The sequence below is a fragment of the Hesperophylax consimilis genome, chromosome 10, assembly GCF_061612785.1.
Source record: "Hesperophylax consimilis isolate HC1 chromosome 10, BYU_Hcon_1.0, whole genome shotgun sequence".
Taxonomy (NCBI): domain Eukaryota; kingdom Metazoa; phylum Arthropoda; class Insecta; order Trichoptera; family Limnephilidae; genus Hesperophylax; species Hesperophylax consimilis.
In genome coordinates, this window is record NC_142845.1 from 13,401,959 (window position 1) to 13,420,471 (window position 18,513).

The 18,513-nt window shown below is 32.0% G+C and overlaps 1 protein-coding gene across 1 annotated transcript; it reads right to left on the reverse strand.

The window, feature by feature from the left end:
• Positions 1-1,484: 1,484 nt before the first annotated feature.
• Hpd (4-hydroxyphenylpyruvate dioxygenase) lies at positions 1,485-15,539 on the reverse strand. The gene is made up of 10 exons (XM_089636612.1): positions 15,413-15,539; positions 13,934-14,023; positions 11,955-12,059; positions 9,202-9,417; positions 7,207-7,307; positions 6,963-7,067; positions 5,403-5,490; positions 4,200-4,319; positions 3,096-3,335; positions 1,485-1,713 (listed from the first exon to the last, which is right to left on the reverse strand). The coding sequence occupies exons 1-10, from the start codon at positions 15,413-15,415 to the stop codon at positions 1,639-1,641; spliced, it is 1,143 nt and encodes a 380-aa protein (XP_089492738.1). The 5' UTR covers positions 15,416-15,539; the 3' UTR covers positions 1,485-1,638.
• Positions 15,540-18,513: the final 2,974 nt, after the last annotated feature.

The window sequence follows — 18,513 nt, forward strand, 5'->3', positions numbered from 1 at the left end:
TTTGAATTTTATTAAGCCCGCCAAAACGAGCGGAATCCGAGCGGTAAGAGGCGGGGTGTGGGTGTGACGTCATTTAAACTGTGAGAACCATGTCGCTTAAACATTTTGTATGGAAAAAAATTTAATTCTTTAATTAGGAATTCCAATAATTTTTTTACCAATGTTAACCGTCTATTAGAATTGATGTTATTAAAAAAAAAAAGAAAATTAATTGAGATTTCATAGTTATATTAATATTTTAAGTTAGAATATTTGCTTTTCCCGCCCGGCACGGTATTGCCGTCGCTATTTGTTGACGTGCCCAGCGCCAATTCAGGACCGCCGCGCAGAAAAGTAAAGACCAAAAGTAAAATAACGGTTTACAGCCCAGTTCACTGTGAGACTTTTCTGCGCGTCGGCCTGAAGTGTATCACATGTAATGTGACATGCATAATAATAAAAACTTCTAAGCGATGCAATAAACAACATATTATTATAAAGCACTATACGAATATGTATCTTTAGAAATCCATTTCATATAATAATAACAACAAATACCTAAATATATTTGTCAATAGATGGGAGCTATTTTTTTCACATAGATCCTATTGACAAAGGGGTTTCTCCGGGAATGCAGCTGGTTTTCAGCAGTGCCTTATTATATGGTAAACAAAGATGAAATATTTAAAAGCCATCACCACATTATAATATACATTATAATGAGTAGAGAATAATTATCATGTCATGCGAAATCAATAAATATACCTGCACAAAACTAGTGGTTATGGCGAAATGTCAGATGGGTAGATACGCAATGATTATTATACTGTAAAAAAGTATTTAATTTATTGTAACGTACAAATGAACACAATTAATAATTTGATATACTTACTTGGAAGCTTTAACTCCACGACCGGCTATGATTTGACCTAAATAAACGTTTGGCCTATACACCTCTCTCATCTAAACCGACCATCTCTCATGTAATAGAAAGAGATGCACCATAAACATTGCGGTGAAGCGTTCTATGTACAGCCACGATACAATACATGTGACGTCAGAATTCTTTCGACCAATCGTGGAGCGTATTCAGTTTATTGCTATTTAATGCTTTCTCAAGAACGTTTAACTAATTCTAAGAATAATAATATAGAAATATATTTATATATTTAGAATCGATATTTTTCGATCTACATGAACATATTTTTTATAAGTCAAAATATTTTTCACTCAACTTCCTTATTGTGTCAATGTACAAATCTAAAAATTATTCATTCATTTTTTTAAACAAAACTTTTGTGAATATTGAAATAACATTTTTTTCTGTTAATTAAATTTTGATGATGAGGGTTGTATTGTACAAGTAAACAACTAAAAATACTGGAAATAAGTAGATTTTGCACTACTAGAGATCTGAATAACCAGTTACTTCCCAAACTTCCTCTTTTACTTCTCCTATCCTTCCTTTTTTATTTTCCATTAAAATTTAAGACACAAAACATCCATTCAATTATGTAATGTATTTTTATTATGAAAAAAAAAATTGTAAAAATGAATACATAGTTTATTATTATGTATGTTGATAACTATAAAAAATATATATTTTATTTACATTTTCAAAATGAAAAATTGCGTTTTTCTGATCTCTTCATGCAATTTTTAAAGGTTTCCCCTTTTTTCTTGGTCAGCCTCAATCGCTTCAAATAAGGACTTGAAGTTTCCTGCACCAAACCCCTGAAAATAAATTTCTTAGTTAAAAAAGGATGGTAATTTAATTTTTCTTTGGTTGTAGATATTGTCATTCGGTGGTATCCTAAAGCAACAAAGAAGGTAAAAGTTCAATTAAAATGTGACGAATCATTGATATGATGACTAGGCATAAAGGAACAAGAGAAATTATTAAAGTATCTAGAGTTCTATTTCTTTGTTACCAATTATAGATCGGTATAATCATTTACGCTAGTGAATCAATTCAGTCTGATTCAATGCATCCAGTGAATTAATCCCGTGAGTGAATTAGCACATGACATCGAGATAATCGATTCGGTTAGATTCACCATTTTGAATTAATAAATTTTGTCTGTTCCATCGCATTGAATGAATTAATTTAGTTTGATTCGCCAAATTGAGCGAATGAATTCAGTATGATTACCACTTTGAGTGAATTAGTTCAGTCTGATTCACTGCATCGAGTGAATTGAATCATTCACTAATGAATGCATTCAGTCTGATTCACCATTGAATTAAATCACTTGATTTAAAATTTTGGTAGTTCATTTTTAGATGTAAACACTTCTATTTTATGAATCTTGAATTGTTCAAAGTTGTTGAAACATGTTCAATAATATGAAGTGAACTCAATGCAGAATAAAGGCGGCGATACACGTGCCTGTAAAATGGAACAGTAGCTTGCATGCATGTTAATGGCATGTACAAGTTACTGGCGCAATGAGAATACACATGCAAGTTAAACTTGCATGCAAGTTGCGTCCTTGCATGCCTATATTTGCAAGACGTATACACATGCCAGTCACTAGACAGTACGTGTCTCAAATCACTCTGAGACTGAGTAGTCTCAAGCTTTTTGGCAATGGAAAACATTCGAAGTGAATTAAATATCATCATATTGCAATTGGCAGTACAATGTGTGGCTAATTTAATGAGAGACTGAGCTACTGGCATGCCCGTACCTGTCGCGACGTTCACACATGCCGGTTTCATAGCCCCCCTCGTCCCCTCCCTCAACTTGCATGCCAGTAAATCAAATGTTGTGCAATCTACTTGCAAGGCAGGTACAGGCATGCAAGTTAGCGTATATACATGATAGTAGCTGGCATGTGCAAGGAGCTTGCATGCAAGTGTGCCAGCTACAGGCATGTGTATTCCCGGCTTTATGCACTTAACTTATCCATTGCACATTATTTAACGTTTAAATTTTCTCAAGAATGAGGGTTTTGGGGATGCATTGACTTGATTCAGTATAATACTAAAAATTAATCGCATCACCTAACTGAATCAATTCAATTGATTCATTCGGCATTTGTCGCTCAAGTCTATTTATGTACAGATGTGAATATATATATATATATATATATATTACAAATATTATAACTTACGTTGTGGTTATTTCTTTGAATAACTTCCAAGAAGAGAGTGGGCTTGTCTTGCATGTTCTTGGTGAAAATCTGCAGAAGGTAGCCATCATCATCATAATCAATTAGGATGTTCAGTTCTTGCAGAGTGTCGATACTCTCTGCCACCTGGACCGGGCTGTCTTCCAGCTTCTTTTTGATGATCTCGTAATAGGAAGCGGGTATGGTCAGGAACTCAACACCCCTGGCTTTTAGATTTCTTATCTGTAAGTATGAAAATTGATTAATAAGTTGGAACTAAAAATAAAAAGAATAATTGGAAACTTGTCCTACGACTCTTGTCTCAGAGTTCAGAGATTCTAAATCTGGAAAATTCAAATAGAAATTGATCAAATTTCTTACATAAATATAATTCAAAGTATAAAAAATTCTTGCAGAGCTTGCAGTGAGAATCATACGTTCGTGAAACGGGGTCTTTCTCTAGGCAATGACAAAGTCCTCATATCCATCGATGATTTTTTTTAGAAGTTAGTAAAAAACTTCGGAGCTTTTTGACTTAAGCCCCCACGTTCCCAATTTCTACTGATTTATTACAAGTTTATCTTTAACTCTATTTTTTAAGATAATATCTATACATTTGTTATGCCAAAACGTCAATTATATGAAATTCCCTCGATAGAAAAAAATCGCAAATAAGTAAGCTCCGAAAATTATCGATTAATTATTATATATAGTTGTTTATTATTGGCATGAAAAAATGCAACTAAAGCATTTGTCGAGAGATTTTTGCTCTATTTTATTTATTAAATATTTTCACTATTTTCGCTTAAGGTGATGCCATACGTAGTAATGCAAAATCATGTGTTTTTGTTTAATTGTTATCGTTTTTTAATATTAGCAAGCTCCCTCTAACATTCGTATTTAAATATCTCCCTCTCAAACCATCTTTGAAAGCTAAATGCGGAGCCTAAGTTGTATATGAATAGGATATTATTAAAATCTATTTTTTCCTTTTCTTATAGACTGAGATAAAGCAAGCAACAAATATTTATAATAATCTGGAGTATTTAAACATAATTTGCTAGTGGTTGTTGCCAGTATTTGTCTGATTATTTTGTCATAACTCACGCTGCCAATAATATCCTTAGTGTTCAGAGCAATATGCTGTACTCCCGGGCCCCCGTGGTACTCCACATACTCTTGGATCTGACTCTTCCTTTTGCCATTAGCTGGTTCATTAATAGGCAACTGAAAATCAAGAAAAACAAGAAAATGAGAATTCTTGCTTCCAAGTCTAAACAGGTATGTCTTAGCTTTATCTTTATTGCCGGCAAACCTGGACTTTTTTTATAGGTACTTTTCTTAAAAATAAATAAAAATTGTTTGGCAAATCTTAGCATTTGTATAATAATATACGTATGTGAAATCGCAATGTGCCAATATGAGTTATAATAATAAGAGTTTATTCCAGAATGTATTAAGGGGTAGTGCAATGCAATACATTCCATATTTTAAAATAACAGACAAATAATAATAATAAGAGATTTTCCAGAATGTATGCAGAGGTAGTGCAATGCAATACATTCCATACCTATTTTAAAATAACAGACAAATAATAATAATATGAGATTTTCCAGAATGTATGAAGGGGTAGTGCAATGCAATACATTCCATACCTATTTTAAAATAACAGAAAAATAATAATAATATGAGATTTTCCAGAATGTATGAAGGGGTAGTGCAATGCAATACATTCCATACCTATTTTAAAATAACAGACAAATAATAATAATAAGAGTTTTTCCAGAATGTATGCAGGGGTAGTGCAATGCAATACATTAAATATTTTAAAATAACAGACAATTAATAATAATGACAATACACTGATAGGCAATACGGAATAGAAGTGAAAAATGTGTACAAGCTGCCGTTTATGGAGGATATTTGAACATCGGCCATCAGATGAGTCTCCATCCAGGCAAACATGGTAATGATGATAGTGTTATTTGATTGGCGTAGTCTGCGCTATAAGCTTCCCATGTGGTGGCGGAGAAGCGCTCTGAAAGAGTGGATTCGTCCATACAGAAACATTTCCGTAGCGCGGCAGTGTCTCGGTAGGCTGAATAGTTGGCGATAAGCGATATTGTAAGCTATTTTTAGCTTTTGCCATTAGGATGCAGTGTAATCTACCCACAGTCGGTTCTGATGTTTACAGCGAAGTACAGAATGCGTTGAATAGTATCCTTATGAATCATGACTTTTTAAATATGACTGAATCATGATAATTTAATGTTTAGTATTTTACATATCTAGAACTTTAATTTAATTTACCTTGACTGTCTCTTCCCAGTTACTCATGACGATTGATCTTAGAGAAGAATACTCTGTGAATATTTGTTTGTCATCGACGGACCAAAATCTGAAATAAGTTAAAAATCATCAATACAGTCCGCCAAGCACAAACACATCTGTGATAAAGGTTTCATCGACAGTGTCAGTAACTTGCAATTTTTTCAGAGCTCGACTGCAGATCAACAAACATAAAAACAGTTCACGTCGACCAAAATTAAGCATATTTGGCCAACTTTATTGTTGTTTGTTCATTGAAAAAAATTGCCTCTAGAAAAAACAGAACAAATAAAGTATCTAGGAATCGTAATTGACCATAACCTTAGATGGATACCTCACATCAAACAAATCACAAATAAACTTCTCAAAACAATACACATTTTCCTAAACATAACAAACATATATAAAATAAAACAATTGAAATCATATATTTTGCACTTGCCAGTCAATAATAGAATATGGAATTATTGCTTGGGGAGGAGCAACAAACTCAGCTATCAATTACATAGAAACCGCACAGAAAACGATCTTAAAGGTAATACTAAAAAAACATAGACTGACTGATACAGACCAAATATTCAACAGCTGTGACGTACTAGATATACGCCAATTATACGTTAAAACACTACTAAACTACATTTTTGACAAAAAAAATAAATTTCAACATACACAAAATAGCACTAACAGACCAGTTAGACAAGCGTACAAAGAAAACATAAAAACTCTGACAGTAAATTCAAGCTTTGGACAAAGACACTACCAATACCATGCAATAAAAGCTTTCAACAGTTTAAAACTTGAAATTAAAATTGAGGAAAGTAAAAACAAATTCACACACAAAATTACAAAATGGATTAAAGAACAAAAAAGACAATATTACCAAAATTTCATAGCATAAAATAAAAATAAAACCTACACGTAACACAACAAAACCAATATAAATACACATCACTCACAAACACACAAGATTTATTTTCATTGTATTATTTAACTTTAAATGTATTATTATGTATTTCGTATTTTTAATTTTAAATTTATTATTTTCTTTTTAAATTTATTATTTTCTCTTTAAATGTAATATGTAGATTAGATTTTCATACTATAAAATGAAGGACTCAGCACGGGCAAGCCACCCAGTGAGGCCTACATTACTGGAAAACATAAATTGTAAAAAATAATGTACCAAATAAAAAAATTAAAAAAAATTGGCGATCTGTAGCCATGCTCAGGAACGATGGCAAGTTATCAACGAAATATAATTATTAATAAATTTGAACAATTCATATAATTTCAAAGTTAGTTTTAAAGTTCTGTGAAAGTTCTATTGAGACTCTGTTATTATATAAACATGGGCCAGTTGCCTCACAGAACTGAAATAATAATAGAACTTGAATAGAACTTTCAGTTTAACTGTGCAATCCGATGAATTGTTCAAATTCTCTGAAATAACCCGTCCTTAATGTTTTCTCTTTGAATATGTATTTTTGTTTTATTTTTAACCACCACAATGGTGTTGAAAAACATGAATAGAATTTACAATACCTGTGGAACTGAAGAATGTTTTCATACCACGAGGCAGTGCTTTCCATTTCTCCATCGGGCATATTGCTGACTACGTGGTCAATGTAGTTCAGTTTTCCATTTGGTCTATTTTCATGAAACAAGAAAACATTCATTCATATATTTGTATGTAGTAAGTTAAAGCATACCTACTCAATAGGTTGCAAATATCTATATGGGTAAGTTATAGGTAATATATACTTGTATAAGAAAGGTTACAACTCACAATATATCAACCAGAGGGTCCTTTGCACAAGCCACGTATCCTGGGAGAAACACTCCCCTATAATTACTCCTTTCAACCAATGTATGGGTATTGGTACCATACTGGAAACAAATAATTATTTAAAATAATAATAAAAAAATGAAATAGATTACAACTTTTAAATTAAATTAATATATGAAATTAGACAGTATAATATACTAAAAATTTTGACATTATCATTCATGACAATTCCAAAATACATAATAAAAATTACTGTCTCCAAAACTGCACAATACTAAAAAACACAAACACAATCATATATCTAGGAGTAATTATCGATAAAAATTTGAATTGGAAGGAACAAATATGTCAAATTGTAAAAAAAATCAGAAAACTGATATACCTATGTATTTTTAAGAATCAGAAATTTTTTGTCTTTAAAAAACCTATATTTAATATATTATGCCTTAGTCCAATCAACTCTGCAATATGGTATCATTAGTTGGGGATCCACATACAAAACTAACCTTACTCCAATAGAAGTGGTACAAAGGTTAATAATTAAAATAATATTAAGAAAACCTTCTGATTACCCAACGGATCGATTATTCGAAGAATTTCAAGTGCCTTCATTTAAAGATCTTTATACTAAAAATGCATTAATTCAAATCATAAAAGAAAAAGACAAGTATCAATTTCTAACTGAAAACCGTACTCGACTTAAATATATTTTTCCATGCCCAAAATTAAACACTTCCTTTGCACAAAATTATTACACTTACCGGGCAAGAATTTTTTTCAATCGACTACCTGAAGAAATTAGAAACATTAATGATAACATCCAAACAATAAACACTGTGAAAAAATATTTTAAAGACAAACCTACAAAAAATAAAAATGTTTCCAATTGAATTAATCTTAAGAATAACTCATCTCAATTAGTTTCCTTAAGTAACATTCCATTCTTCAAATAAGTTTAAAATCATTTTATTTTTAATTACCTACATACTGTAATAAAACAATGTACACTCCATTTCCAGCCACAAGCTAATGCTTCTATGGAAGAGGGGTCTTGAAATATTTGATCATATATTGTAACAAATAAACAAAAATGTACTTATTTAATAAAAAAATAAAATAAAATAAATAATAATATTTGCAAAAAAAGATTTATAAATACTAAATATCTTTTAAGTGGGTTTGTTTTTTTATGCAAATCTACAGTTTTATTATGAGATTGATTTAATTTTGCACCTTCAAAACAAGAGAAAGGTCACTGTCGACGTCGACAGATTTTGAAATTTACATAATCGCATTTTCCCACCCCTTAAAGCGAAATTGTGATACTTATGAGATTTTGCACATTTGATGTCCAAATAAGAGGAATATTACTGTCTACATCCGATTTCGAAAAACTATTCGCAAAGCCCGGGTAACGCCGGAAACTTCAGTAATTTCGGTAGTCGGTGCTAAAGTGCGTGATTTATTCCTGCGTAGTTTATAAAATTATTCAAATTAAACAAACTTCTAATTTTCAAAATTGGAATTGTGAATCGTGTCAGTCAAGCGATATATTAGGTACTTACCAAAATTGTTTTAGTAATTAATATTTTTTTCTTTGAAGTGTATTTCTTTTATTTAAATGTTTGGCAGATGCTTGATGGATGTCGTAATTTTTCAAGTTTACTAATATTCAAATGGAAAATTTGTTATTTTGAAAGGCAATGTTCAAATCAAATATATTTTTTATGAATACTTTCAAAATCACATATTCCGCATTATAATATACTTACGCAAGTTAAAAAAAAATTATAAAAAATCACGACAATACCCAACTAATTTGGGGATTCACTTGGTGTTTGACTTTATATAAATAAATTAAAAGAGTCCCAAGTCCCAAATAGGCAGTAGGTGATCGGGCTTCATTGTAATCCCTATTTCTGTTACATGCGGCTTTCTTTAGAAAGGGGGAGATGTTACAATGGAGTTGTCTATAGTTAGTGTGCCTATACTCACAGTTTGCAGTTTGGCCATCCTGACAATACCATCATCATCAGTTTCCTCCCAGATGTCTTTGAGAATGATGGCTCCCCTCGCCTTGGCGTGGCTAACAATGTGGTCCAAGTCTTCTACCTCAAAGGCAACGTCCTTCACAGCATCTCCGTGTACGGCTACACTGGCATTTAGCTCATTTTCCTCGGTGCTGTAGGTAGACTCAAAGATGAAAGTCACCTGGGGTTGAAGAAGTGTATTTTTATTATTATTAAACAAATATGTATAGATTTTATTTAGAAATACATTTCGAATCTGAAATTTTTACCCTAGAAAGACAGGGAACAAGTCTGTTTTCATGTCAATGAGATTATAAATATACAAGACACGTTACATTCATACTAATCAAACAAAAATGTAGCACCGCTTATGAAAGTATAGCCATTCAAAGAATATGAAGAGTATAGGGTTTTCCAATAAGAGGTGTTATTTTGAATAGCCCGCTATTTCGGTAGATGTTACTTTTGAAGCTGTCATTTTTTGACATTTGACAAGTAGAAACTACGCCGTTAATAAAAATGGAACAATACACGCTTCAAGAACGCATTGAAATTATTAAAATTCACTATTATTAATTATTAGAATTCCATCGAAAAATCATCTTGAGTGATGAGGCCCATTTCCACCTCGGTGGCTTCGTCAACAAGCAAAATTGTCGCATCTGGGGTTCTTAAAACCCAAGAGTTATTGTTGAAAAGCCTCTTTATTCTCAACGTGTGACTGTTTGGTGAGGTTTATGGTCCGGCGGAGTCATTGGACCTTACTTTTTCGAAAATGAGGCTGGAGCAAAAGTTACGGTGAATGGATTGCGCTATCGAGAGATGATTAATGTTTTTTTATGGCCGGAATTGGATGGTATTGATCTGGACAACGTTTGCATTCAATAAGACAGCGCTACGTGCCACACAAGCAACGAAACCATTGATCTTTTACGGGAAAAGTTTCTTTGAATATCAAAATAACACCTCTTATTGGAAAACCCTGTAGTACGAATGAAATAGGTAGCTACAATAATGCCCAGCTAAAGTATGTCCTATGGACCTAGCTCAGTGAAACCATGTGCGTTGTCTCAGTAACGTATGTTCACTTCATCTAAGTTCCGTGTAGGCGTTATTGGTCTGGACTCAAGAGCATTAATGTGGGAGAGGGGTTTAGGGGTTCAAACCCCCACCATCAGCCTCAGTATTGCATAGAAGAAAAGAGAATAATATTCGTAGACTACATTCCTAGAAAATACAACCATATTATTTGCACCATCTCTTTTATCAGTGTGATGTAAATAGTAAGTTGCGGTAGTAGATGTCCCAAAAAACCTTTTAATAAATTTTCCCACCCCCTTTCCTTTCTCGATGCCCCCCCTCCCCGCCCCACCAGGATTGAACCCCCACTTGAGGCCATGAGAAAAATAATTTCCCTCCAGGGCCTGTCATCTTTGGGGATGATGTGTGGGGAGTTTTTTTAAGGAAAGGGGAAGGAGAGGAAGTTCTGGGAAGGAAAAAGGTATGAGGGATGGGTAGGAATCTAGGGATCAGTGTGTTCAGGAGTATGATCTATTCTTCCAACTGCAGCGCAAGGCAATGGGTCAAGAGCGATCAGTTGGAGAGGTCAAAGGGTCTTGCCAAACCAACGTCTCCTGATCCGGCGCGCCACATAGCTGGTGGGCAGTCCTGATCAAACCTCACCCAAAGATCACCCGGTGACCTATGGCAGAGGTGTTGGTTATCCAATAAATTGTTCCCGGGGCGGCGGTGCCCAAACCCGCCTTCCAAATGGTCGAATCCTCCCCCATAGCTACGCTCCTGGGTCTGGTATCAAATAACATGGATTTAAACTTATCTAAGTATTGCTATCTGCTGAGAACTGTGGAAAGTTTTTTAAGCTATATATAGACGGTTCTTCCCCAAATAAAAGTGGTCATGTACAACTTCATGTCATATCTTATGTTACTGTTACATGTTTACTAATATTGTTTTACATTCAGTTTATATTATATTTATTATTATTTACTGTTATAATGCCTATGATTTCCTGCAATTTGAACATAGAACAGATTCCATGGCAAACGCAGTGGTCAGACCATAGACAGCGACTGCTTTATGGTAAAACCCTTTATACTACATTTTTTGGTAATCTTACTTTGCAGTGGTTTTTTATAGTCAATTTATTATTTAAAAAAAAAAAATCATACATGTTTCATATGTCTTCAAAGTACAAGATGGTAAAGTAATTTTTGCAGTTGGCATTTTTAATACTAAAAACAAAATGTATGCATACCAAATTGAGAATTTTTAAGGTTATTTTGAGAAAACCGTAGATGAAACTACTCAACCCTCAAATCTCTTATAATTATAAATAGAATTTCAATATTTTGCATATTTTTTTTTTAAAAGCATTTTCACATAAACATAGTTTTATGAATTTGCAAATATTCGTTTTCAGCGTTCAGAAATTTTAATTTTGTGGCTGAAAGGGTTTTATCACACCACAGTCAAGTGATAATAGAAACAAGGTAAATGATAATGCGTGCAGTTTGGTAGCAGCATATACGCTTATAAGGACCATAGATAATAGAAACACAGAGATGTGTTCCATAAAGTGAAATAGAGCCGGTATTTCAGTACGAGCTTAAAAATCAACTTGAATACCGATCCTTAGTAAAATAGGTCTAAAGCCAGGTGTTCAGGTTGACTTTACCTGAAAAATAAAGTAAGATTTACCTTATCCTGTCGCACAACATGGGCTGCTGTTTCTCTAGATCCTGTTTCCAGTCCCTTGTAAGCCAAAGGCTGGAATCCCATTCTCGCCACATAGTAGGAGGCCGCCTGAAAAACAATAATGTAATATCTATTTAATAATATATTTATTTAATTTTTCCTCTCTAAACCAATATCCTTTCTTCTATCAAGCCTTATCTAAAATTGCCCCCCCCCCCTCCATTCAACAACTCATCTTTTCTAAGTCAGAGCTTCTTCTTCAGAATCTTCCATAATTAATATATACATTCACCTTCCCTCTCTCCATAATTTGAAATGATGTCCTAGAACACCCTTGATGGGTGAAAGCCGGAAGCATGTAAAAAGTATCATTTTCAAAATTGGAACTGATTGTGAAAAGAATTCAGGCAATCGATAAAGTACTTTAATAAAATATTTCAACAGAAAAATACATTAATATTCATTTTCAATAATTCAGACTATCCCGTGATTTTTCTCCGCTTTAGTATTATTGTATTTCCAGGAATGTAATTTACGAATAGATACTATTGTCTTTTTTACGGAATACTAAGTGATGGGGGGGAAAGGATCTTTTCAAAGTTTCTATACATGTAGGCTATTAACTCTTCTTTCTTTCTTTCTTTCTTTCTTTCTTTTTCTTCTTTACTTCTTTGGTGTTGAATGAACTGAACCTAACATAGAAATAGATTGAATATTTGACAATTTTATAGTGTATTCTTTTTATCGTTAAAAAAATGAACTTTTTAGAATTTTCACCAGAATTTTACTTTCTAAAATAGAATAACAAGCATGCTGTATGCGAGCAGTGCATCTGTGTTATTGGGAACTGTGTTCGACTTAGCTCTGATTGCGATACCCACAATTATATTATATATTTGCAAGTTGTTTTTTGTTGTACAACATAATATGTGACTGCAATTGTATAATATAGGTATATCATAGGATCATAGGCATTGACATAATCGATCATCAGTCATTAGGTCTTTGTCATTGCGTGACTGTGCATTATTTGAAACCTCTTCGTCATATATAACAAAAACAACAAATGACAAATACAACATTCTCTTAGTTTTAAAGCCGTTTAAATAATCAAAGTAAACTGGTAAACATTATTAGCCTTTTGGTGGTAAATTCCACTATTTTGAATACATTTAATAAACGTTTAATTAATGCAGGCTGTGTTTATTGGCGCTTTTCAAATAAACAAGAACTGGTTGCAGAAACTTATTTGAATTTTAGACGTAAACAATATTATTATAATGGAATAGTTTTCTTACCTTGTTGCCTAGTCGCGGTTGAAAATGTATTATACAGAATTATTTTATTGTTTTCTATTTTATTATGTTATTAGGTAATAGTTACTACCCGGATTCATCCAAGTATCAACGCTTTTATTTTCTCATTGGATAGTAGAAAAAAAACAAATGGTTTTGTCTTATTTTTTACATTTAAGGCGATGCACTACGTCGTGTAATATTTTGAATCGAGTCGCCATCAATTACACTCCTTACGTAGATGGCGATAAGGCTTAAATTCCCGCTTAACACCATCCAGCTGTTTTGATTTAAGAAAAAAACATGGCCAAAAAGTGCCTTTTATTTTATTTTGTGGATGTTCACGCATAAATATTTAAACGTTTTCCGATCATTTTATAAATAACTTAATTTGCCACATTATACAATAAAACCATAGTCGAAAATGGGTTCGTAAGTAGGAAATTTTGAACTTTAAAGCAGTTATCATGGGCCTTATAAATTATTTTTTTTATTTTTAAACCAAAAACACATGATTTTGCATTACTACGTATGGCATCGCCATAAGCACGAAAATTCGCGCTATTTGCCTGAAAATTGCGAATCATATTATTCGCGGAAAATTTGCGATGTATCATAAACGCGAAGTTTTCAGGTCTCTGCTGATTAGCGTGTAGTAGATTATAAAATTATTTGCATATAGCTCACCTGTTTGGCGTTTGACACCCAAAATGTCAGGTGGTCGAAACTTAGGAATTGTCCTCCTGATGGCTTGGTTCCCTTGTCGGTGTATGTGGTCTAAAAAATAACAATACGCAACCTTTTTATTTTCTATTGAATAATCCCAAGATTATATTTTTTTCATAACAACTGTGGAAAGATTGAAAACAAACATTATAAATTGCCTGATTAAAAAATGTTATCCAACAATATTGTTTCATTATTTTTATTTACATTAATTGTACAGTGTTTTTCCTGTTATTTCTTTTAATTTAGGGAACAAATCTCTGGAATTATGCAAATGAAGAGCAGGTATTTTTTTGCCTTCGTCAAAAAAGCTTCCTATACTATGATACTAAACTCTACAACAAAATACCTCTCTCATTAAAAACTCATACAATATTTTAATAAAAATTGATACAAAACATAGGGAGATCAAAAATAGATAATATACTGACACCAAATACAGACTGAAACTGAAACCACTCAACTGAGCAAAAAAATACCATTTATTGCTCATTTCAGACAAAAAACCACTGTTTTATATATTTATAATTACTTTATTATTATCTATACTACTAAATTTTAATATTATGTAAATGAAATCTCCCTCAGCACGGGAGATCCCAGTGAGGATATCAGTAGGTATATCTATTTGTTGCAAAAAAATTACATAATAAAACACTTATTAGTATTTCTTTTCTCATTCACATATTTTCTCTGCAATTAAAGATTTGGACTTGAAATAGAAACTTCTTAAAAAATCTTATACATAGCGGAAAAATTGTTAGCTAAAAAAACAAAAACGAAACTCTGTCATTTTCCGTCTGGAATTTCTTAATAGGCCAACGTAACACAAATGTGTGCAAATATCATCGTTTGGGAGGTTTTGCTGTTTTCTTTGGTAAAGATTATGTTTTTAAATATATTAATTTAATTGCGTTCCTAACCAAGTTACAAAATTTACCCATTTTCTAAGACTCTCTCTTTTGTTTTATTCTAGAAGCAATACCAATCAATTCATATTTCATTTATATAAAATAAACAATGTTCATTTGGAATAATGAGTTTGAATCTTATTTAGCAATATCAGGAAAATTAGATTTACTATAGAATTTAAATAGGGTGGTTTTAGGGTAATTTTAAATTTAGTGTTGTTCTATTCTAGCTTTATATGTATCTAAAAGATGTATATATATATATACATATGTTCTTTGTTAGTTTCAATGTCATAGGCATGTGATTTCTTAATTTTTTAAATATTTATATTTAAATTTAGTTATCTAAACTTTAAAAAACTCCTGTGTCTTTGTATCATGCAGTATATCATGTTGAGTACGCATATATGTAAAAGCACAACAGGGCGTTTATAATAAATAAAATGTCTATAGATTAAGGGGTAATTTCACAAAAATTGCGCTGTTCATTCAAGTTAGTATTGTTATTATTAAAATTATAAAAACCTACCATAGTCACAAAATATCCTTAGAAAATTCACTGGTCGCTGATTCTGTTTGACGAAACTGTTTCAACTGAAGTTACGCCGAAGAAACACCAACCTTATTTATATATTATTTTAAGTTATTTAGATTTTTATATTGTGGACGATTTCTATTGGTTGTTAATTGACACACCACTTATTAAAGATGTTGTCAACCCAATAGATTTTAGGGCTCTTTTTAGCTTTTGATCGGTTTCAAGATATGTCTGTTGACAATCTGTAATTCTCAACAGTTCTAATCGTAACAATTATTTTACAAGCAATAATTATTAGCCTGAAACACTCATCCACATTGAAAAATCTCCTGATAAAAGATACATGACGCCAACGGGACTTGAACCCGTGTCCTTTCGATTTCCGGTCGACAGCTCTAACCACTGAGCTGCTGACGGTTGTATGGCGGCTTATCTCTTATCCGCGAAATAATTCAATATATTCTTGAGTTTCATTCAGCAATTACTGCTTGTTACATTTTTTCACCTGAAAACAACCAACTTTATTTTATATGAGAAAGGCATTGTAAGTGCTAACTCTCTCACTAGATGGCAAATATTAATTATTATTTTTTTGGTAAACTAATGTTTAAGACAAGATTGTTTATGCATGGCACAAAGGGTAACAATTATTTTACAACATAATAAAATAATTGTTACCCTTTGTGCTATGCATAAAAAATCTTGTCTTAAACATTAGTTAACCAAAAAAAAATAATAAGTTCTAATCGTAAATAATTTAGTGTTACATTTTTCAATCAGTCATTTTAGTCTCAATTAGGTTTTGCTTCATCCTAATGTTTTTCAATTCCCATGTGTTCGGTGTGGAACTGAGTTTCAGTTTCTGCGGAATTTTGTGATTTCCGGAATTTCAAACATTAAAACGTACATAAATTCAGGATTTTAAAATTAATTAACAGATAAAAATCGAAAACTTATATTATTTGATCATACGTTTATTAATTAATGCCTTGAAGATTCTGTATCATTCTAAATTTAAAAATATCATAATAATTTTTTTAAATTTAATGATAGAAATAAAATGATTTAAAAGCGTCTGCGAAACCTGATTGCAAGCACCCTATCAGCTACGGGAGCAGTCTGGGGGGCTCGTCTTCACATTCCCAAGGCGATCGGCCACAATCTGCATAACGCGCCATCACTTGAATATTTATACAGAAAACCTGTAATATCACAGATAAACACTATTTTTTGTGTTTAGAACATTGATAAGCAACACGCGGCCCGCGAGCCCTTTTCGTACGTCACGCGATACTTTTCGCACGTCCTTGTCTAAATCCAAGTCTTGGCTTTACTCGTTAAATGTTAAAAAAATTATCGGCAAAAAATAATAAACGATTTCTGTTCTCATTCGTAAAAGGGTTTAGCAGAAAACTTTAGTCTTGATATCTTGTTTTTTTGTATGGGGAACATTTTATAAGGGTACTGTTCAAAATTATATTTCTGAAAACATGTCCAGAAATAAAAGAAAGATTTTTTTGATACATGCAGTGCTATGATCAAATATTTAACATTTTCAATTGGGATGAGATTTTTTTGCCTGCGGTTCTTTGTTTTACGGTTCTTTGCTTGTTATATAAAAAAAACGGTTTTAGAATATGTAACTAGGTTTGCAACACCACCGACTGCAAAGTTAACCACGTCAAGCTATACAAGTAGAAAAAATATGTTAAAAAGTGATGGCATGCTAATTTCCTAATGAAATATTAGTCATTCAGAATATATCAAGAACATGTATTCTTTTCCTAATAAATATCATGACCGAACGCGACAAAATTACAACGTCATTATCAATATCACTATTTGTATGAACACGTGTTCCGCCGTCCTTATAAAACATTCGCTTTTGACTGAAACTTTGTTAGGAACGCTGTTAATTAATTCCTTAAAGGCCTGTAGTCACATTTTAACAGGAAAACAAATAATTTTACCAGATATTTAATAAATTAACACTATTTTATATCAGTAAGTTTTCTCCGTGTATGTACCCGCGGCCCACGAAGAAATTGGAAAACCATAAATTGGCACTCCGGTTAAAAATGTTTCTCATCGCTGGTTTAGAAGGTGATCAGGACATTAGCGACATTATGTTGTTGTCGAGGGCTCAAGAATGCCAGATAGTCTTGTTGATTGTACCTACATCTACCTGCTTTATAATTTATTGTTTATTTGGAAATTGTATTGGGGACTAGCGAAAACCGTGAAATATCACGATATGTTATAATAATTGTAGAATTTATGAAGCTGCAAGTATTTATAAAATAATAGCTGCACATTTATGAAGCTGCAAGTATTTATAAAATAATAGCTGCAAATTTATGAAGCTGCAAGTATTTATAAAATAATAGCTGCACATTTATGAAGCTGCAAGTATTTATAAAATAATAGCTGCACATTTATGAAGCTGCAAGTATTTATAAAATAATAGCTGCACATTTATGAAGCTGCAAGTATTTATAAAATAATAGCTGCACATTTATGAAGCTGCAAGTATTTATAAAATAATAGCTGCACATTTATGAAGCTGCAAGTATTTATAAAATAATAGCTGCACATTTATGAAGCTGAAAGTATTTATAAAATAATAGCTGCACATTTATGAAGCTGAAAGTATTTATAAAATAATAGCTGCACATTTATGAAGCTGAAAGTATTTTTTAAAATAATAGCTGCACATTTATGAAGCTGAAAGTATTTATACAATAATAGCTGCACATTTATGAAGCTGAAAGTATTTATAAAATAATAGCTGCACATTTATGAAGCTGAAAGTATTTATAAAATAATAGCTGCACATTTATGAAGCTGAAAGTATTTTTTAAAATAATAGCTGCACATTTATGAAGCTGAAAGTATTTATAAAATAATAGCTGCACATTTATGAAGCTGAAAGTATTTATAAAATAATAGCTGCACATTTATGAAGCTGAAAGTATTTATAAAATAATAGCTGCAAATTTATGAAGCTGAAAGTATTTATAAAATAATAGCTGCACATTTATGAAGCTGAAAGTATTTATAAAATAATAGCTGCACATTTATGAAGCTGAAAG